The sequence below is a fragment of the Bactrocera tryoni genome, chromosome 2 (genome assembly GCF_016617805.1).
Source record: "Bactrocera tryoni isolate S06 chromosome 2, CSIRO_BtryS06_freeze2, whole genome shotgun sequence".
Lineage (NCBI taxonomy): Eukaryota > Metazoa > Arthropoda > Insecta > Diptera > Tephritidae > Bactrocera > Bactrocera tryoni.
The window spans coordinates 68,988,405-69,011,557 of NC_052500.1; the positions used below are offsets into that span (position 1 = coordinate 68,988,405).

The 23,153-nt window shown below is 36.0% G+C and overlaps 1 protein-coding gene across 2 annotated transcripts in view; it reads right to left on the bottom strand.

Annotated features, from left to right (window-relative positions):
• LOC120768110 (semaphorin-1A) overlaps positions 1-23,153 on the bottom strand; it is a 490,487-nt gene that overhangs the window by 61,493 nt on the left and 405,841 nt on the right. For both annotated transcript variants that reach the window (XR_005704731.1, XM_040094657.1), the window contains 4 exons: positions 9,698-9,802; positions 6,535-6,623; positions 2,034-2,175; positions 1,506-1,627 (listed from right to left, as the gene is read on the bottom strand). Coding sequence is in view for 1 of the 2 variants with exons in the window: in XM_040094657.1 (XP_039950591.1) it covers positions 1,506-1,627; positions 2,034-2,175; positions 6,535-6,623; positions 9,698-9,802 (458 nt within the window). In the remaining variant the exon portion in view is untranslated. The remainder of the gene's footprint in view (positions 1-1,505; positions 1,628-2,033; positions 2,176-6,534; positions 6,624-9,697; positions 9,803-23,153) is intronic.

A 23,153-nucleotide genomic window follows, 5' to 3' on the forward strand; every position in this document is an offset into this window, starting at 1 on the left:
GATAAACCTACAATGAATTTTAGGGTATAGTGATATCCTTAGAAACTATGCAGCAGAGGGATAGATGCGTTAGAACAGGCACCACCACCACAACTACATTTAGACTTCGAAACCGAGGACATTTAAATGCCTCTAACTACCAGATATTTTATTGACAAACATATCCGAGGCTTGGTGGAATTAATTTTAAAGCGCGACTAGCAAGCAAACGCAGCACAAATGGAATATTGGCCCCACATGTCGTCTATTATTATAAATTAAAAAGGAATGATATACGAACTCTAGTAGGAGTAGCAAAAGGTTACTGTCTAATAGGCAGACATGCCAGTAGACTAGGAATGTCATATAGCGACTATTGTAAAAGCTATCCGGGGGTAGAAGAGGAAGAAATAAGGAGACTTCTTCTATGCTATTGTAAGGCTCTATATAGGAAAATAGTAGCAACTAACAGTCAAAAGTTTCTTGACGTCATTACAATGGGCCAACTAAAGGCCTAGGTTCGTCGCTAGACAGCCACTTTACCCATCATACTACGGCAGATGCCTTCGAAGGGTTTTTATTCCATTATCATAAACTCTATATACATATAGCAGTGATGTAAGTAGAAGAGGGAGGATACTTTTCAGAGATTATGAACTTTGATTAAGGGGTTAAAAATTGTTCGGAGATCCTTAATGTTCCACCATAAATACCGACATACCTCAAATACCCTTCAAGGGTTTTTATTTTGGTGTCATATATTCTATATATAGCAATGATACTTGTAAATAAGAGAAGGGAAGTCTTTTCAGAGACAAATATTATGAACTAAACTGATTAAGGGGTTAAAAATTGTTCGGAAATCCTAAATGTTCCTATAGGGATTCCAGGATTAATAAGAGAGTAATAGTAATAATCGCGAGAGGTTACAAAATCTTTGCTATGTAAATGCTGATGCTTTCTCGGAAGTGGTTTTAGGATCATAATGCTCTGGATCTGGATCTGGACGTTTTAAAATATTTGTTACTATATAATATATATTTACATGCATGTAGGCAGTTCTTGGGCTTTTCCGATTCCGCTTCGAAAGGTATGTTTAGATCTACATGTTTTCGGAAAGAAGTGAATTACAATTTCGAAGATTAATTCGCAAAAAGTTAATAACGTGCGGCGGTTATATTTATTTTACAGACGGTATGTAGCTATATGGAACTCTTTGTTCATATAATTTAAATTCCTTAAACGCTCTTTCATAACACTTATAAGCTATAAACAATTTGTTCGAGCTTTCGTTCGCTTTGCACCTAACTTTTGCATATTTTTTCCACAGAATTTATTTCATTCAAGCGGAAGCTACTAAGTATAAATATTTGCGTTTGAACCACCCTGTTTACAAAGCACTACACTACCGCATGAATACGCGCTACCACCATCCCAGTATTACAAGTAGCACCAAAGCATATAAATTTATGTAAGCGCATATACTAATAGACGAAATATAGCTCTCGAGGTTGAGACGAACTTACCTGCAGTGAGAATGCACAAACTGCCGAGCCGGGAATTGAATTTGTTGGTGTATTAAAAACGCCATAAATCAATTTGGCGCTTGTTTGGCCATAGTGTCCTTCGACGAGATTGCTAGCCGATTCTGGTCGATTGTCAAATGGCACAAATGCACAAGCGGGGCGATGAGCAGCAGGCGGCAGCAAGTGGAGCGCAAGCCAACGGTGGCGTGGCGTGGCGGGGGGAGAAGTAGAGAAAAGAAATAAATATAATGAATTGCATGAATGTTAAAAAAGTTTTATAGGTGAATATTTAAAATGAATTCGACGGCATATTATGGGTGGATATGTGCCTGTGTGGATGAATGCTATGCCGCAGCGGAGACAAGGAATTTTAAAATCGCAACATTAATTTTAATGTCACGGCAAATCAAGTGGCGGCATTAGGCAATTCTCGCCCACGAAAACCAACAAACAAAAAACGGAAAGGAAATAAAAAAATTGGAAAAAATTTTGTAATAAAAAATGGCCAACGCATATATTTGCACTTACGTATCTCATTGAAGTAGAACGGATATTCGCCGGGTATGGAGCAGTTGAGGCGTGATTTCAGGAATGACGTCCAGCGATTGCGAAAACGATGCGGTCCGCCCTTGTCCCATTTGCAGACACGCGCGACGCGTGAGTAAATTGCCTAAATTTGGGCGAAATGACAAATACACATACAATGAGTAAAAAAATATTACAACAATAACAAAGTAAGCGAAATGTAAATCATTGACGAGTAACAACAAGAACAGTTACAGGAATGTACGAGAAAATTACGCAGAGCTGAAATGCTGTCGAAGGCAAACATTAAGCGGGCGCAGCGTTGTGGCGCGGCACAAACAGCGACAGACGCAGCCACAGTGAAAATATGAGCGTCATTAACGGCGATTGATGTGTTTGCGGTTGGTGCGGTGAGTGTGCGTGTGGCAGGCTCGCGCTCTTAATGTGGTGAGGCATAACTTTTGTGCAGCGTTACTTTTTTAGCGTTGTGTCAAATATATTAGACCGCACTTTATGAAGTTTAGTGCGTCAGAATATAGTAATTTTAAAAAGTGGGGCACAAAAAATGTCAATAATGCCTTGGTTGCTTGCTAATAAACTTTAGGCGTGGAGTTTTGTACTGCATTGTGCAAAGAAGGAAAATTGGTATAAGCTAATTAATTATGACGTACATACCCGAAAGCCGGCGATATTAATGTTGAGATTATGCCTTTGTATTGACGCAAATAAATATGTGGTAACTTTTAGGTGTAGGTGTTGATTATCCAGAATTAATTGCTTATTATATCTGAATTATCACCAAATTATACTCCGTCAGTATTTACAGGAACCAAAAATATTTTTGGTAATTATAATTCCAATTGCTAGTGACGTACGTTCAAGAGGTAGGTAGATTTCCATAGAAAAAAAGGTTGATCTCATCAAATTTGTATGGCAGCTATATGCTATAGTGGTCCGATCTGAATAATATGTTCGACGAATGTAGTGTTCCCTCCGATAAAAACTCATTTCAAAGCTTGTGAAGATATCTTGTCAAACAAAAAAGTACAAGTACCATACAAGAACTTGATACTGAACGTGAGTTTGTATGGCAGCTATATGCTATAGTTGTTCGATCTGAATAATTTTTTCAGAGATTGTAGCACTGCCATGGGCTAGAATCTATGCCAAATTTCGTGCTGATATTTTGTTAAATAAAAAAGTTTCCCATACAAGGACTTAGTTTTGATAGATCAGATTTTATGGCATATGTATGCTATAGTTGTTCGATCTAAATAATATGACTAAAGATTATATCGATTCTTTCAACAATAATCTGTGCAAAATTTCGTGAATATATCTCGTCAATTAAAAAAGTTTTCCCTACAAGAAATTGATTTTCATCGTTATGTTTGTATGGCAACTATATGCTATAGTGGTCCGATCTTAACAATTTCTTTGAAGCTTATAGCTTGATCTTGGGTAATGATCTGTGTGAAATTTCATGAAGATATCTCGTCAATTAAAAAAGTTTTTCAAACCAGAACTTGGTCCCTATCGGTCAATTTGTATGGCAACTACAAGTATATGATGTAGTAATTTGATATCAGTGGTTCCGAAAAATATTCAGCTTTTAACTGAGAAAACGAGTGTGCGATATTTCAGATTGATATCTCAAAAACTGAGCGACTAGTTCGCCTATTTATAGATGGAAGACAGCTAAATGAAAATAGTGACGAGTCTAAAATATTTTCCTCAGAGTGTTAAAAACTTCGTGCAAAACTTATTATGCACTGTTAAGGGTATAAAATCAACAAAAGAAAACAAATTTACTACAAGATTATACACAGATTTGCAAATATGTTTGAAAAACAGTTTTAACTTTTGCTTTCCAGATCTTCGCGTACTACAACAGTGAAAACTATGTTCGGAGTGGAGGTAAGAGATATGGTGGGATTCACAGTGAGGTTGAGCCAAACTCTTAGTTCGAACCTTTACTGTCAATAATTGGACACTTTTCAACAATAAAAACTAACTGTGTTCCAGCAGAACAACGCCTGGTCGAACTGAGCAAAAGTGATACGCCAGAAGCTACGGTAGCTTGGTTGGAAGGTTCATTTGTATTCACATTATAGCACTGAGCTGGCATCAAGGATTACTTCATATTACAGTGTATGCCGAATGTACGAACACACATATATGGTAATTAAACTAAAGTAGTATGGGAGTTGGAGGTAACTCTCTCTCGACGTACAAAGACCAAATTCAACACGTTAGTCATCATCTCCGTCTTGCTATGTACTGCAGCGGCACGGACGATGATAACATCGGATGAGTAGATGTTGCGAGTTTTCGGGAGAAAGATTCTGTGGAAGATTTATGGGCTTTTGCGCATTGGCAACGGAGAATGCAAGAAAACACTCCAGCTCTACTCCAGCAGTACTCGCCGGAGGAAGCGGAGAAAGCGGAAGGCCTCTACTACGTTGGACAGACCAGGTGGAGAAGGATCGAGACTCACTTAATATTTACTTCGATTACTAACACCGCACTATTGATCGTTTATCCCAAACGTCTATCAGTTGAAGACAAAATGAGTTGTGGTCATCGCCGGGTGGTTTGAACCAATTCAGCAATAAAAACCGTTCGCGAACACATTCGCAGAAACCGGCATAGCTAAAACCAAATTATGTCAAAGGAAATATATATCTCGACCAGAACAATGTCAAGATTTATTCCAAATCGTCTCCACAGGAAAGCCACTGCCAACTGGTCATCTTTTGACAACACGTTTGAGACAAATTGGATTCAAAACATGCAAGCGGCATCATAAGTGATCAATGGACATATGTAAGTATTATCCTTACAGGGGGAAAAATGTCACTGTTGAAATAGTTTGCAATAAGCAAAGCGATAAAATCTCGAAAACTTCCAACGAGGCAAAAAGTTTATTCCAAGGGTTCAATTGGCCTCCAAACAGCTGCTCTAATGGTTTGGTGGGGAGCTTTCTGTGAAGGCGTTACCTTCACTTCTGTGAAAAAAGTCCTAAAACTGGGTAACAAGTGTAGCAGCAGGATGTTTTAGAAGACTTACCACGTCTTTAAGCGATATTCGCCTCGATGGAGAGTCTTGTATCTTCTAACAAGATTTGGCAAGACTAGATTTGAATACATTTTCTGGAAGTCATCAATACTCTTAGAAACTGTCGGTGCTGCACTGGTCAATGCCAGAATAATTTAAGAGCTTGTATGAAAGCAAACACACTTCGAATTTAATTTAATATATGCATTATTAATTATGATTAGATTAGTTTAGTTAGTCTGGTACGCCAATGAGCTACGTATAGACCAGTTTTGGTCCTTTGCGATACCAGATGGCGTTTAATTACTAGGTCCTTGAGGAGTAGTCATCCTTTTACGATGCCTGCGCTTGAAGCGAATTTCAACAGATTCTGTGGCCTTACTATCGATACCTCTTCCGGTGTGTCATACCTTGGGGACCACAGATGCTTACAGCGTAGTCTTACCAATATTTCCCTGGTATCTTTCTCTAGGCGTTTCCTGCAGTCTTCGCGATCTGCTAGCCCCATTCTGCGGGCGTGTGTCGCCACCGGAGTATTCTGATCATATTTCTACAGTCTCTGCTATCGAATTCCAATAGGCATTTTGGAACTTCCGATATACTTCCGATATGAAATTAACTTTATTATTAAAATGTCTTATATTTTCTCTTTAAAACTTTGTGAACTGGTAGCAGAATTAATGGCAGTAGTAAAGTTACTGCCCAAAGTTGTCTTTGGGTTTGAAGCACTTTGACCTATTCAAAAAGCTTACAGTTAAAGGTGGTGCAAAATAACTGTCGGACAATTCCTGTAATCAAGTTTAAAATCATATAAAGGAAATCATATAACTTGTATAAAATTTCTGACAGTATGCATCTTGACGAAAAAGTTGGCGAATAAATTTGTTAGAAGAAGAAGTTCATCAAAACTAGATATTTCTGATACATATTTTAATATGGCTTTTTCGAAAAATTTTAAAAGGCGTATATATATATGGTATATGTAGACATATAAGACATACAACAATTATTGATAAAATATTTGGTTAAGCTCGGTATTTCCACATACTAGAGCGTTCCCGCTGTCATTGAATTTTTATGCGAAAAAACGTTGTTTTTAATATTCTCTCAACTACCAACGCTCCACTTATCACAAAAAATCAGTTCACTGAACAAATGTATACGCTTTTTTTGGACAACTGTAAAAACTGAGTTATGATAAAATTTCGCTCTCGTGTTTTTCAAACAACATTTCAACTCGACGCGTGTGGCTGTACCGTTGAGTGCGTGTGAAAAAATTAAACAATTACAACACGCTTTCAAATCAATTAAAAACACTCGTGACAAATGTTTAAATTACGCTTGTACAAATGCAACAACAAAAAAGCCGCTGCTGTGCGCTATAAGTTATGGATTTCAGGAAAAAAATGTTTTTAATAAAAATGTTGTTTTTCATTGCTATACGCACCTTGCCGCAATTGATGTACTCCACAGCCGTTTCTCTGAAGAAAAAATACACAAAGTCACCTTGTGTAAAAGAGCTGACAAAATTTGGCGCTGCAAAAAAGTGAAAAGAGAGAATTGCAATAAACAAGTAATAAGAGTGTTTTATTATTTTCAAATATGAGATGAATAAAATAACAATAATGAAAACGAAGCACCGGAAATCAAAATGAATTGTCATTTAATTAAATAGTTTCATGGTGCTCTAATAGTTTTTGTTGCAAGTAGCAAATGTGTATTCAATTTCTTGTTTTACTAATGGAATATAAACAATAATGCACGTTTTGTTTTTAATTTGTTTAACAATTACTATAAATAATATTTCAACGATTAATTCTATGTCTTAGAGGTCGGAGAAGTACATATCGATCAACTTATTGCATTTTAGATAGTTCTTAATTTAGTCAATTAAAGAATGGTGTGTCCTATATGTCTCAAATTTCTACTAATATTGGTTATTATGCGCCAAAAAAGCTTTTAGATTACTCAATTATTTCCCTTATTTACGCAATTAGCAAATTGTGTGCACTAATTGAGTCAATTAAGGTACTTTCAGAATTTATATAAATTTATAATTGTATTACAAGCCTTTCAAAAAGTTTTTAATTTACTCAATTAGAAAATTGTATGCGTTATGTATCTCAAATTATAAATAATTTTAATTATTAATTACCTAAAGCATTAATGAAGGCTTTATTAACGTTTCAGACAATCCTTAATTTACACAATTAGTAAATTGTCTGCAGTAATTGAATCAATTAAAGTAATTTTAGAATTTATGTTATTTCACAATTGTATTTCAAGCTTTTCAAACAGTCCTTAATTTTACTCAATTAGAATATTGTATGACGTAAGTGTCTCAAATTCTTAATAATATTGATTATTTTGTGCCTCAAACGTTTTTGAAAAGCTTTTAGACGACTCTATAAGTGTTTTGGATAATCCCTAATTTACTCAATTAGCAAATTCTGTGCACTAATTGAATTAATTCAGATACATTCAAAATTTATGTAAATTTGTAATTATAATACAAGCCTTTAAAATAGCCATCCGTCAATTTACTAAATTAGCATATTGTAAGCTATGCAAATAATCCTTAAGTTACTTAGTTAGTAAATTTTGTGAACCAATTGACTCAATTAAGGTACTTTCAGAATTTATTAAAGTGTATTTTTAATGACAAAATGCGCATTTAGTCAAGTAGTAAATTGTGTGCACTAATTGACTCAATTAAGATACATACGTCAGAATTTATGGAAACTTATATGTATATGCGTTGTAATGCCAATTATACATGCCTGCCCTTAATTTAGTCACGGTTCTATGTTACGACTGCGAGTAAAGGTCGCAAAAGCGATACTTGACAACAAAGCTGAGGGCCTTACATACCATACACACATGATTATGATTATTAACGATACATGAGCTTATGAATATGATGTCGAAAGAGTTAAACTATTTGTGTATCGCCGAAAACACTGAAGAATATCTCGGCCGAGGCTTATAACAAGTGTAAGGAAAATTGGATTAAACGTTGGCTTGCTTGTAGTGAGTTAAAAATAGAATCATTTAGAGGCAATAATAAAGATTTGTATGGAAACTGTGAAACTATTTTTTTCTTTCGAGATTTCACAAGAGCTCAACATCTCTCTCGAGCTCTTTCGAATGTTTTTCGTGTATATTTTCAGTATGAAACGCGTTCTTGCTTATCTCGTTCTGAGAAAACTGAATTTTTTTCAAAAAGAGTGCCGCAAAAAAGGCTCTTTGGACTTGCTTTATTGTGCGTTGTCCGATCCCACATCCATGGTTAGCGTTATAACTGCCGATGAGACATATAGATAGTATGTTATGAATTCAAACCCAAAAACGCAATGAATACCATCGATCAACAAATTTGGATTCGAGTGATTTTTTTTCCCCCAAACCGAAATTGCTACTCCGTGGAACCCGTTTTTAGTCGATCGAGGAGGTAAAAGAAAATTCGCTGAAGGAGCTGAACGCCATTCCAAAAAGGGCTTGTGAAAAATGTTTCGAACACTGGATAAATCGTAGGTACTATATCTGGTGGGGATTACTTTGAAGGCGACAATATAAATATTGATGAATAATTAAATATTTTGCGTTTTATTAATAATTTCCGTGTACTTTTTTGTAATAATAAATTGAAATTAAAATGCTACTGCGAGTTCAAGAAAGGCCAGCCAACGTTTGCGTAGAGTCATCGATCATTTACTGCAATGTGAAGGTTTTTGATATAAACACTCTAAAAGTTTGAAATAAAGTCGAATTTGAAGGAAGTCTAGCATATTTCTTTGGCGGATTTTCAGACTACGTGATATTTTCTAAAAAAAAATATGATTATATTAATGAGGAAAATTTTCTATAATTTATGGGTTTTGAGGCCGTGAATTCTCTGAGGTTTAAATATTGTTTTGGGTTCAATCTAGGAAAATGATATTTTTCTGTAACAACTTTAATACATTTTTAGTCCGGAAAGATATTCGCAATAGTCTAACTCTTTACTCAAACGGCTAACAGATACAACTAAGTGAGCTAAGCAGCAATTGCTAACACTCACTATGCTTATAGTGTTTGATAAGTGCGCTAATGACTCGAGCTAAAAATATTACCTCATACACTTTGTACAGGAGTATTTTTCCTGTCATGGTCAATCACAAATAAACGCGATTAGAGGCATGAAAATTACACACAAATACTGACAAAGTACTAAACGCACAGCTTTCAGGCTAAGAAGTTAACTGATACTCAGTACTACTAAGACACTCAGCCTGTTAGTTAAGACTGACTGAGTCGTCAATACTTGAGAGTGGTTGGTGTGAGTCTACTTTATAGCTGCACTACACTAACAGTAACAACAATATACTTTATATTACAACAATTTCCAACAACAATATACTTTATATTACAACAATTCCGAACCATGTTGATACCTATTACCAAAAATAACAAAACGATGGCGCAAACGACTAAGGGGACCACCAAGCAACGATTGGCCATCAACACGGCTACCACAACAATAATGCAATTACGTTGCGCTACTAACAACAATAACATGCTATAAATAGTAGAAAAAAAACGTATTTCATTGTGCAGAAGTAAAAACTCACCATTGAGGCTTAGGCTGTCGTATTGCTCCGTCTGTAGCGGCTCACGATAGATAATCGGATCACTGCCGCTAAAATCGGCCACAGTGCCGGAGTATAGCTCGTTATCTGCAATAGAAGAAAATATGGTTGTAAGTAAGTGTGTGAGGAAAAGTTATATGCCATTTATATATGTATATATGTATGTATGTATAGAAAGAAGGTTATATATGGAAGCACAAAGAGTGTCGTAATAAACGATTTGATGGTGATGAGTGGTCGGTGGAAGGATATGCCACTCGCTACTCATCTAACAAGGGGATGGGGGTACATAAAGATGGAATTATACGAAGAAAGCTAAAGCAAACACATAAAAGGAATGGGATAGCATGGAATAAACGTTGAAAAAAATGATTAGGGCAAAAAAAAAGACGAAAAAGCAAAAAAATAAAAAGAAACAGCAACAAAAACAAGAAACAAGATTTTAAATGATTGCAGCTACGACTGGATTTGCTGGACATGCAAATAATGCACAACAAGCGGATTGTGAAAGGCATAAAAGTATAATCGAAATTATAGCAATAGGATATAGACGGACTGCAGACACATATACATACATACAAACTGATATATAAATGAAAATGGTTGAACTGTACGCTTGACTGCGCTTGTATGTAGCTGAAAGCTCACCAAAAAGGAAGCAAGCAACAACAGCAATAACAAAAAATAATAAAAAATAAATAAATGATTGAATTTAGTGGCTGAGTACAACACGAGGTGGCGTGGGAGACGACGCACCACAAGTAAGAAAGGTATTACCATAAAGCAAAGCGTAGTAAATCGATTTTGTACGCGAAACGCTAAACAAAGCAGATTAATATTATCATATTGTAGCTGAAAGCAAAATATTGATTTTGTCGGTATATAAATAAATGCATAATACAGTATTACAAAGGATATTTACTGATTCCATTTAAGCGGATCAAGCATTTAATGCAGGTGTAGCATAAGTTGTGCTGAGTGTGTTTGGCGCAGATTTCGCACGCCATAGCAGTGTTGCTTTTTCGGCTAAGGAGCGAAATACATATATATTTTGCAATTTCCCTTTTGAATTCGGAATAAAAAAAATTACAATTTCCTTTTCGAATTTGGAATTATTATTATTTAAAGATGGATTTTTGGAAATGTGTTTCTTTAGCTTGCATTGAGAAATATAAAATATTTTGAGGAGAAGTTAAAGACTTTTAACACCGAAATATGTTCGCGGACATGTTCTTTAAAACTATCGTCAGAAATATTTTTTTTATACTTAACGAGGCATGAAACACCCTTAAGATCTATAAATGAATCACATATAATAAGAATACTAATTGGCTTCTTAAACAAAACAATAGCACCCTTCATAGCTGCATTTTGATAGCACAAAAGACTATAAACAGATTTTTAACCCGATTTTGAACAAACAGTTTGTATGGCAGCTATATGCTGTAAGAGTCCGATCTTAAAAATTTCTTTGAAAAATGTACCGTTGTTTTTGGCAATAATCTACGCCAAATTTCATAGAGATATCTTGTCAAACAAAAGAGTTTGCCGTACAAGTACTTCATTTTGATCGTTCAGTTTGTATGACAACTATATGATAAAGTAATCTAATTTAAGCAGTTTGTTTACAAATTGTGGTGTCACTTGAGCTACTAATCTGTGCCAAATTTCGTGAAGATATCTCGACAAATAAAAATGTTTTCATTACCGGAATTTTATTTTTATGGGTCAGTTTATTTGGCGGCTATGTGCTATAATAAGCCGATTTCAACGGATTCTTCGTATATTATACCGTTGCCTTGGAAAGTGATCTATCTTGAATTTTGTAAAGATATATTTTCAAATAAAAAAGTTTTTCGTACAAGGACCGGTCAGTTTTTAATGACAGCTATATGTATGCTGTAGTGGGCCGTAATCAGCGGTTCCAATAAATCAATAGATTCTCGGTGAGAAAAAGATATGAGCAAAATTTCAGTTCGATATCTCAAAAACTTAGGGAATTTTTGTATTTTTATTACATACCGTCTATGAAAATTCTATAAAGCCTTACTTAAAAAGCCGAATATCTCCAGAAGTATTAATGATAGCGATTTTAACCTCGGACTTTTTTGTAGCAATTAAAATTTTCTACAAGTTTGTGATGAACATTTTTTCTATAGCTCTCGTCATTTACGAGATATATACAGAAAAATGCGAATTTCATGGAAAAATCGGGCTTAGAGCCCCGTACTATCTCGCCGGTGTGAGTTACGTCTTTGTTGCACTGGGCACTTTTGTAGTGTGAACAATTCTGAGAAATATGCGTCTAAAGTCAAAGCGATGAACTAAGGTACCTCTGATCTGTAGGAATTTAAAGATAAAAAATCACGATTGCAGTGTATTTTCTATGGAAAATTTTTACATACATACCTTGGTCCAGTTCTTAATAATAATATTAAGGGCTAAAATTTTCAGGGATTTTTTTTAGGGTATTTCTTGACGGGACTAAAAAAAATTATAAGAAAAGAAAAGACACCCTAATATACTATATATATATGAATGAATTTGGGTCATGTATAGACCGAAAAAGTACCATAATGAGCCAGAAGACACAGAAAAATAATTTGCTGGAAAAGCAGTTTGCTGGGAGCCGTTCTCACCAGACTTGGCTGCTTCTGATTACCATTTGCTTTCATCGCTGGAACACGCATTGGCAGTACTTCGATTCCTACGCAGAAGTCGAAAATTGGGTGTCTGATTGATTTGTTTCAAAAGACGAACCTTTCCATGCTACAAATTGCCAGAAAGTTGGTCAAAATGTGCAAAAAGCAATAGCCAATACATTGTAAACAACTTTTTTTTTACTTTCCCATTCAAAAAAAATTTTCATTTTCGCAAAAAAGATATATTTTCCGGTCGGATGCTTTCGTATAAAGAATTTTGTTTGTTGTCGAAATAATTAGGAAGAGAAAAAGTGTTCCTTAGGCTAATAATTCTCAATTCTAGTGAACTAATGTACGCAGAGCTTGTAGTTGAAGCAACCCTTTCGTTACTAGCTCTCCTCTTTTGATTGATGACACTACAAATTTCAACAAAAAAAAATATAGTCCATACCATGAAAGTATCTATGCATATTGAGCGAGAAGTGAAGTAAGGTTATTTGAAAAAGATTGCCTGGAAAGTCTAGTGATAACATTCAGTATACTTAGAATATATTATATATAGTCTTTTTTCGGAATATATTAAGCTTATGCATGTTTGGTTTTACGGAAGCACTCTCAAGGTGAATAATGTGACTAGCTAAAATTAGTGCTAGATACCATTTAAGCTCGATTCTAGCATGATTTTTCTTCATTTCGTAAAGTTGAAGGGAACATTGACATTTTGTGCCACACTAGAGGCCAAAAAAAATTGTGAAAAACAAGGCTAAATATTACAATCCTGAAAGTGATTTCAAACGATATAAATGGAATGGAATGGAGTTGGCATGACTAAGCATATTTCTTTTTTCTGGAGCCTTGAGAAAATCAATGTGTAAGAATGTGAAAATCAGAAAACGTTTCCTGAGATATTATACTTTTAGAATTTCTTTTAAATTTTTTTTTTAAACAAAAGCTATTTTTTATATAGCCTATTTATCAGCAATATAAGAAAAATAGAAGCAAATAATTGATCTTGAATTATTAACATTATTTCAGAATCAAAAATGTAATTTTATTTATTATCAAGAAAAGCAGTCGTAAGCAATTATTCTCCCAAAAGTATGCTGCTACGTAAAGAAATTACAGTATGAATATACAATATATACTGCAGCTTTAAAACCTCCTTTCGACCTGCCGCAACCATATAAATTTTATAACTTCTTTATTGGCGTAGACACCACTTACGCGCTAATAACCCAAATGGCACGTCATTGAATACAATAAAGAGCGACAACATAAATTATATCGATTTACTTACACAATAATGTGGCGAATATACATTATATACACTTTAAGCGCCTCAAAGTAGGCAACAATATGTAATTTCTTCTATACTACCCTTTATTTATTACTCCTCAGTTCTTTTTTAACATTTCTGCCAAGCAACTTAATTGACATTTTGTCATTTCATCAGCATTGTGCCGCAACCGACACTCAATTGACTACAACTACTTGCCTTGCACCGGGCATCATTTTAATACATTGAGTAGCACATCACTGCATACGTTGAACGCTGTGCTATGACCGACGTTGCCTTACGGTTCTTTTCATTTCACTACAATTCAAAGAAATTCAATTCAATTCAATTTTGGGGCATATTGGCATACTTCATTGCATTAGTAGTGCTCCACACACAGCGCGGTTCTAATAGAAGAGCGTATAATGAATGGCATAAAGCAATGGGAGGAAAGTGATAGAAAAATGTAAAAGGGAAATTAAAAAAATAAAAAGGAAGTAGTAAGAAAAGAAGGAAAAATGTTATTTCGGTTGCAGCCAAGCTATAATAACCTTTAGGTAGTAAAATAAAGAACAAGAATTTTATTTTGATCGTTAAGTTTGTATGACAGCTATATGTTATAGTGCGCCGATCTGTATGATTTGTTGAGAGGTTGTGTTGTTGCTTCGGATAAAAAGTCGCGCCAAATTTCGTTAAGATATCTGGTCAAATAAAAAAGTTTTCCATATAAAAACTGAAATTTGATAGTTGAGTTTGTATGGCAAATATATGCTATAGTTGTACGATCTGAGATATTTGTACGCAGATTAAAGCTTTGGCTCAAATAATCATCTGTGCCAAATTTCGTGAAGATATCTTGTCAAATAAAAAAAGTTTTCAGTACAAGAACTTGATTATGGTAGTTGCTTTTGTATGGCAGCTATATGCTATAGTAGTTCGATCTATACAATTTCTTTACTGATTCAAGCACTGCTTCAAGAAATAATCTATGCCAAATTTCATGAAAATATCTTGTAAAATAAAAAAGTTTTCCATACAAAGACTTTATTTTGAGCATTCAGTTTCTATGGCAGCTATATGCTATAGTGCTCCAATAGCGGTGGTTCCGACAAATAAACAGCTGTTAGGTATGAAAAGGACGTGTGGAAAACTTCAGGTGAAAAACTGAAAAACTGAAGCACTAATTCGTGTATATATATGAACAAATGTCCGTGACAAACTTAACCCTACCCTGTAAAGGGTATAAAATTTGAGGACACGAAATGAAAAAAATCTTAAAATACAAAGGAAGGAAATTAAAAATAGTAAATGCACAAAAGTGTAAAGATTGCAGGCTGTCTCGTCTGCCTGGCAGCCAGTGACGGGCGGGGACGAAGTGACATTTATATCAGCTATGCTGTAGCTTGACATTTGTAACTGCATAAAATCATTTGTAACTATTGAGTATGAGCCACGCGCTACACCAATATACAACACACACACACACACACAACCACATGCATGGAAATTTCATTTATTCACTTCACACAAACTTGAAGAGTCACACAAAGTGAAATTCCAATAGATAACACAGACGCTGGCTGCATACATGCATGCCTTGTGTATGTGTAGTGGGGTGCGGCGATTAAGTATGTAAATATAGGTATGTGTGTGAATGCTGTCACACATGTAAATGGCATGGCATGGCAAGGCATTAAGCATGCGTGCGATGCCTTATGTGAAAAGAAATCCTTGAAGATGCCTGAATGGAGGCAGTGCCAAATGCTTGAGCGTAAGTGTAGATGAATGTGTATATGTGGTGTGTATGTGTATATCTAAATGTGTATGTATATGTGTGCTCTCAAGCCTGTATTGGTGTATTAAAAGTCTATAGATATGCATACATAAATATTTCCAACAAGTTCCCATGATCTACGGAGTAAAAAGCTGCCACATGTGTGTGCAGCCATAAAGCATGCGAAGCGAAGGGGTAAGCGGCTTGGCGGGCGCATAGATAGTACTTTTAACAAAATTCACATTTTACGACGCACTTTATTTTCGACAAATGCAAAATTCACAAAATTTAATTAAGCAAAAGACGAACTTTTCAGGGATTTCTTTATTTATTCTCGTTATTTCTTTTATTTTTGCCAAGGCAAGCAGGGGCGCAACATATGCACGTATATAACTATACATATATGTGCATATATGTACTATTATGGACATATAAAGCGCGCATAAGCGTCAGTTATAATAAATATGTGGCAAGCGTGGCATGCCATGAAAACGTAGCAAAATGAAGATGGACGCCAGATACGGGAATGCGGTTGGTTGTCGGCTTTTTGTTGTTGTTGCTGCACTCGTTGAACGCACACCACCACCACTAGGACTTGTATAAAGTTTTGAAACCTTTTGAATTTAACTTTTACAAAAGCAAAGTGACTTCTTACATGTCTCCCAGTTGCATATACTATACACTTAATTCTATGTATGTGTGTGCGTGTGCCATGCTCTGCCTTCAAAATCTGCATAGTCGGCAGTCCGTAAGTGCTGCAGCACTTTGTCGCCGCTACCGCTCTCCAATGCCGCTGCTGCTGCTGCTGTCGCTTTTGTGTTGCTACTTTTCAATTCCGTTCAACTCAACTCAGTTGAGTTAAGTTCAGTTCGGTTCAGTTGAACTGCCAAAATTTAGTCGAGTCGGCATCGTTTTCAGCCAAAGCAGCGAGCAGTCAGCAAAAATATAAAACTGTCTCGCATTGTGTGTCACTAGGGTGTGTGTGCTGAGAAGCAGGATATGGCTTATATTGCATAGATTATTGTATATATGTATGCGTGAATGATAAAAAGGATATTGAATGGCAGCCCAGTAAGCCAATAACGTTGTTATTTATTCAAAAGTAAAAAAAAATTAAGATTAAAATCGAAATCAAATCTATAATAGCCGCCCCAGATGCAATTCTTATAGCATGTAAATAAGAGCATATGAAGATCCTTATCTGAGTTCTAATAGGTCTCTTTGTATGGTAGCTATAAGCTATAGAAGTCCGATCTTAACAATATATTAGGCATTTAAAGGCCTGCCTTTGACAATAATATGTGTAAAATTTATCGGAGATATCTCTTCAAATAGAAAAGTTTTCCTTACAAGGGCTTGATTTGGTAACAGTTTGTATGACAGCTATATGCAAAAGTGATGCGATATCGGCGGTTCTGACAAATAATCGGCTTTTTGGAAAGAAAATGACGAGTGAAAATTTTCAGATCGATATTTCAAAAACTGAGGTATTATTTCCTGTATAAACTGATGGAAAGGCGGGGTATACTCAAAACCGCAAATAATAAGCTCTAGAAGGATATTTTTTGCAACCAAAACAATGGTAAAACTCGAACAAAGAGAGAAGTACTTTCTTCTAACTTTTAATTACAAAAACACTAATTCTTAACTCTAAAACATTTTGCGCCATCGTGCAAATAGCAGAGAAGTTAGTGCCACCGAAATCAGATTCGATTTTATAGATGAGTAAAGGTGCCTTGATGGTCAGTTGTTGAGTTTCCACGCTTAAAGCCGCACTGATGACAGCGAAAAGGAAGAACGACTGACGCCATGTTGTAAACTCGGCTATAACCGTGTAAACAGTGTCTATGGCGATAAAGAAGAAGAAGAAAGGTGTCCTACTGCAGTCTGAAATTTTTTTTTTAGAATAATAGCAAAATCAAAAACCTTTACACCCAATGAAATTAATATTTGGAAAGTCCCTGGACATATTGCAAACTTCAGTCTATTGAGTTTGTTTTTAAGCTCAAACCAATGGCCTCATGGACTCCTAATACTATGGCTACTTTTTCTAATGTACTCTTACCCACAGTTACCGGTTAGTAAATTGACAATAAGGCATACCCACTACATCGAGACATTTTACAAGCTATCAGTTCTCAGTGGTCAGGAGATGAGGCTTCGTAAAATAGGCAATAAATAGTTGTGTATTCGTTTCACCTGAAGACTAGGCTCATACATGTTTAGAACGCTTAAAAAAAGAGATGTTAAAAATTAAGAAGCCCAACTGGCCTTAATGCTAATTCATTATATATAAGATAATCCATCATCCATTTTATATATAAGATGATATATGGACATGTGTATATGTATTGTTACTTCAAATGGAAATCAAATCGGTGTGTTTATTTTCTACCCCAAAAAATATTTCCTTATAAAATTTTTTTTCCGACCATGTATAGAGCTTAAAGCTGGTGTACCGATTGTGTCTACATATCCAGGCTAACATATCTTACAACCCAAGTTAATGTATTAGATCTAGAAAACTTGCTTATTAACTCTATGAACTTGCTGACTGAAGAGTAACAGAAGCCGAGTTATTTGCAACTTTTCGTATTATTTTCGAAGCTCAAATAGCTAATGAGCTTTACCAAAATCTTGAGGTGATTTCAAATGGCTGTAACACTGTTGTACCGTATTTAATTTCAATCGGCCATAGTTTCTATTTGCGAATTTTATTTCATTCCTTTCTGATACCAAAAGACCATCAATTTCTTTATCTAGTAGATCTCTCTAGGTAGGTAGGTAGGAGTGGAGCTCCTTCGGGCTCAATTCATGCTAGATGCTCCATTTTGATACTCTGTGGTAAGACTTTTAAATCTTGATACCTCGTTATATCTATGTGTTCATTCTATTTGGTGCCCTGAATGAAACTACTTTGCTCTGTTATACGTTTTGTAGATAGTTATTCAATGTTTGGTATCTGCTGGGTATCTGACGGGTTTGCGGTAGAACTGGGCACACAAAGAGAAGGTGTTGAAACCATTTCCTTATTTATTCCCTTCGAGTTTGCAGCTGCGTTATATTAAGTTGCCTTTTTTAAATCATCTTCCCCAAATGGTCAAAGCCCCAAAATGGTAGCTGTATGTTTGTATGTATGTGCAGGATCTGGACCTATATAATAAGTCCTTAAGATAAGATAGGATATATAGATGAGGATTTCACCGGGATCTAAAGTCTATTGTGCCCTCTCCTAAGTCACAACTTAGCCCCAGCATATTGATAAATTTCAATATCCTTCTAAGTGCTAATGAGGAAATATGAACCATATTTGGAAACATGGATCCAAGCGCCTTTATTCTGCGTCTGCATACTGCTATGCAGTCAATTAGCAGGTGCTTTGATGTTTCAGGCTCTCTGCCGCAGAACCGGTTAGTTACACAAGATGCTAGGTTATGTAAGTGCTTCTCCAGCTTCATTAATAAGTCCTTAGTCCTTGTCTCGTCATATTTTAATCATATCTGCTTTGCTATCTTGTATTTAATTATAGATTTCCGTCTGTTCTGAGTTATTTGTTCATTGTTGTGTATTGAGCTTCCTCTTGATCGTTCCTAGCGGGCACGATATTATCTCTGATTCGGATTAAAATGTTTGGATAAGTGGAGTTGACTTGCCAATAAGCTTAAAGCCTTCCTTTATTTCTTAACTATCGTGAATTAATCTTTGACCAGCATAAAGCTAGCAGTGACGCCTGACTATCTGTGTATACGGTGGCTTTCTGAATCCTCCTGTAGTTATTCAGTAGAACTCCACAGGTCTTCTCTATGCCTGCTAATTCCGCTTGAAAGATGCTGGTTGAGTTTGGTAAACGGAGAGACAGATTAATCTTTAAACAGGACAAAGCTGGATACCGCCAGTATACCTGTGTATATGGTAGCTTTCTGAATCCTCCCGTAATTATTCAGTAGAACACAAGCCGCTTGGAAGATGTCAGTTGAGTTTGGTAGACGTATAGGCAAAAATATCAAGAAGTTCGGCATATACCCCAGTACATCTTGGACCCTTCGAAATATATTGAGATAGTATTCTCCTTCCCTACTTAACCTCATCTCCATTCACGTTTTGATCTATCCTCAAAGTTAAAGCAAAGCTTTGGCACTGTACAATAATTTCTCATTCTCTGCATTCTCAGTAATTTCTTCAACTGTTAACTGGGCTTCATTTGACATCCTTTGGGCATTTACAAATGGACGGCTTTGTGGTTTGTATTACTGCTTTTAAATTGAATTATGCTTTTGAGCAGCATTATGTGACATTTAAATGACCATTTCGAGGCTTGTTGTTCATCAGGAGATGTCAGTTATTTTGGCTAAAGAAATGACTTTTAAATATTTTACAATGACAAGCCTAAAAGCGAACCTACATAATCCCGACCAGTTGACATGCCGCTACAGTTACATCAATAATTTATTCTAAGACGTTTGCATATATTTACGTAACCGAAAATGTGGTAGGTATACACGAGTCGCGTCGCCCACATAAATTTTCCATCTCTTATCTGTCTAATAATCGCTAAACTTCGCGCATGCGACACAAATCGTTGCACGCCCTGAATCAATAAAATCTAAAAACCAAATTCGGTAATCATTGAAATTACGTGACAACCGTGCGACACCGTCAAGGCGAACACACCTTGGCTTTGTGCTCTACAATACACCCGTAATAATAATATTTTAAGCACAACAACATGAAACAAGTAAAATTACAACAACACAATTTGACACATTAAAATCATCGTCTGGCGTTCGCACAAATTAATTTCCTCTCGCGCCTTGACGCAAGCACAAACCAATTCCAGCTCCAGAAATAGGCCCCCAGGCGCTCATAATGACGGACGCACAGTGTTGGCGCTTTTGAGTATGCCGCGAAGCGTGAAACCCAATTTAAGTGTGATCCACAAATACGAATCGATTTGATTGCGCGCCGCGACGCAAGCGAATAAATAACTAAATACCGTTGTGGCGTGAGGTGATGAGAGAGCAGTGAGCAGATGAGTGGGGAGTTCAGTTTACAAAGCTGTTAAATAGCCAGATGCCAGAGGGCCGTGCTCCGCCTGTAATGTAGCACACTAATATAACTGTTTAAGGAGAATGTCCTTTTTGTTGGCTTTTTCTACTGTTATTGAATGATTGTGTAAAGTTTGAATAAATACAGCGAGGTTCTAAATATTAATTTATCTATAGGTAGATGTCTGGATGAGCACATGGGCTCGAAAATTCTAATTTAGAAAAGTGATATGCAAAAGGTAAAGGTTGAAAAAGGAAATTATTGAGAGTACTGTGTGAGAGGCTACCATTAGTTAAGTTAAGCTTTATAGGTTCTACCATAGTTAAATGTAAAAGGGAAGGTAAGAGGATAAAGACTTATAAAATATAAGGTAATTTTGAGCTCTAATAGCCATGCCAGTAAGTAATTTGAGGAGAGTTAGATAAGGTTAGGTCGCTTTGCTGATCCTTGAACCAAAATTAACTCAGGATCCCACTTGACTAACTGTGAACGCTGGCCTTTACAATTTTCAACACTCCTATGAGTATGAAACATCGGACATTTATAAATTTAAAAAGCTCTTTGAGCCTACCACAAATCTGTTAAGGTGAGTAATATCAATCACTTCGCCAGGTTCGTCAAAAATAAGATTTTTCAACCTCAGTTTGGCAAAAGACAGACAGTTGAAAAGATAGTGTCTGCATAAATTTGTTAATGAGATTAATATCAATTCCAGCTACTTCGACAGATTCGTTGAAAGTGAGACTGCCGAGACTACCGAGATATTTCATAATAAATCTCATAATAGATAATTACATTTCGTCTTCTTTCATACAGTTTCGGTCATTTTGCATACGATCAGAAGTCTAACCTCAATGCATGAAAGCCTATTGGACAGTGTCTAGTCAGAACACTTGCCACGACGACGAGATGAACCTTGCTAAGAGCATGTAGTTTGGAGGAGCTTTGGTTTGCTTTCCACTTTGGGCCAGAAGGATCTCGAATTCGCGCAAGGTACGGTTGTGGAGCAGCGCTTGTCAAGCTTACTGACGGTGTGTCCTAGATTCAACGCTAGAGCGCAATAGGACAGAGGAGTTTAGTCGATGAAAATACGGTAAGGAGACCTTCTCCAGCAAGCTCATCGACTTTGTAATTTCTACTGATTCCACTGTGACCCGGCATTCTAACATCACGGATAAGATAGCTTGATCTTACTCAGGAGTATGGAATGTGTAGAAGTTTACGCAAGTGAGGAAAGTTCTCTGATCGCCATTCACTTGGGAGTGGCCAGAAACGATTCTTTTACACATGGCTCAAGCAGCTCACAACTTCCGGTCTTTGACCAAGTATCCTCTGGGTAGCCTAAGAACATTCCTTCGAAGGCGAGCTAAAGTGAGAAGGCGAAACATCCCCCACTTAGGGTTGTGCGCTGAGTTTGGGACCCGCCACGTAAAAAACACCCCCAATGAAATGGAACAACAAGCCTCGGATGAGAGCCCCCCTTTTTGATGACGACCACGGCAAACGAAATAAGAAGATCTTACTCATAAAAAGGTCAAACACTCCTTGACTTCTTTAAATGCACTGTCAGCGATTTCAAGGCCTATATAGAAACGAGTTCCTTTTGAAGCTAGTAGTCACAACAACAACGATTAAAATAAAAATTTATACATATAAATATATTTCCATTTTATCTAGATATGTAGAAAATAAGGCCTTTGGAAGAGTATGAATGAATAATATAAATATCAATGATCCAAGGTACTGAAAGATTATAATATTCTGAGAAAATTTACGAGAACCACACCACCTTATTAACCTGGAAGAAGTCTAAACAATGTCTTGGAAAGCGAATGTCTGAAATGAGGTTTTTGTAATATGAAACCAGAAGCAACAACTATTGAGCTTCGTCATCAAGCTGGAAGCATCAAGCAGGAAGAGCGGGTGAAATATATACAAGGAATGAATAGAGAGTTCTAACGTTTCGGCTAACAATGTTTCACTCCGAAAATACTACGAAATTAGCTTATAGTCTTCAGTACAGAAAGATATGAGGATAGTTTACTCTAGAAATTACAACAGAGAAAATACTTGTCATTACTAGCTTTTTCGAATCAGTTAGAAGCGATAAGGATCGTTATTTAGACTCGATCACAAACGTTGAAGCGGTTATAGACTTAATGCATGTATCAGAAGAATGAAGTATATGATATAAGGCAATACAGGTTTATGGACGATTTTCAACTGACAATCATGATCATATAATGATGAATATGATGAATGAATATTCTTGATCTAATATTGAATATTTTCGAAACAAATTTGAATATTATTGTTGGATATGAAAAAGTAGTTTCCGAATTAAAAAAAAAATTTAATTTTAAACCAAAAATAAAAATATGTGCCGATCTTGTGTCGACGTTACCTCAAAAATGCTTGCGTTAATATGGTATGTAAAGGAATTTGTGCAATTGCCCAGGTCATAAATATCGAAATACCGATTTACACCGTGGGGACAGATTGAAATCGACACCATGATGTAAATGCCGCGTCGTTATGCGAAACAAGTCACATAGCTAAATCAAGTCGGCGCGGGTCGTAAGGACAGTATAGAGAGTAGCGAAAAGGTGATTAATGAAAAGCAGGAAAGTGAGTAGTGCAATGCACATTGCGACACACCCTTCAGGCTTATGAGCCGTGACTTTTCACAAAGCGCAGCCC